At 70.0% G+C, this 260-nt stretch overlaps 1 protein-coding gene across 1 annotated transcript; it reads left to right on the forward strand.

The window, feature by feature from the left end:
• Positions 1 to 4: 4 nt before the first annotated feature.
• LOC106632221 (EF-hand and coiled-coil domain-containing protein 1-like) lies at positions 5 to 256 on the forward strand (the record flags this gene model as incomplete). The annotated part of the gene is made up of 1 exon (XM_014311734.1): positions 5 to 256. A coding segment is annotated over one exon (252 nt), but the record flags the coding sequence as incomplete, so codon positions are not given.
• Positions 257 to 260: the final 4 nt, after the last annotated feature.

Here is a 260-nt window from a genome sequence, read left to right on the forward strand (position 1 = left end):
GCAGTGGCTGGTCAGCGCCCTCGCTTACCACTACGGGCTGGACCGCGGCGTGGAGAACGAGATCGTCGTGCTGGCCACCGGCCTGGACCAGTACCTGCAGGAGATCTTCCACCACTTGGACTGCGACGGTTCGGGCCGCATCCCCGGCGAGGACTTCCGCACGCTGTGCCAGGTGCTGGGGCTGGAGGAGGCGGCGGAGCCCGAGGAGTGCGCGGGGCTGTGGGACGGGCTCTCGGCCGAGCTCACCTTCCGCCAGTTCC

This window comes from Geospiza fortis, unplaced genomic scaffold, assembly GCF_000277835.1.
Source record: "Geospiza fortis unplaced genomic scaffold, GeoFor_1.0 C12846476, whole genome shotgun sequence".
In the NCBI taxonomy this organism is placed as follows: Eukaryota; Metazoa; Chordata; class Aves; order Passeriformes; family Thraupidae; genus Geospiza; species Geospiza fortis.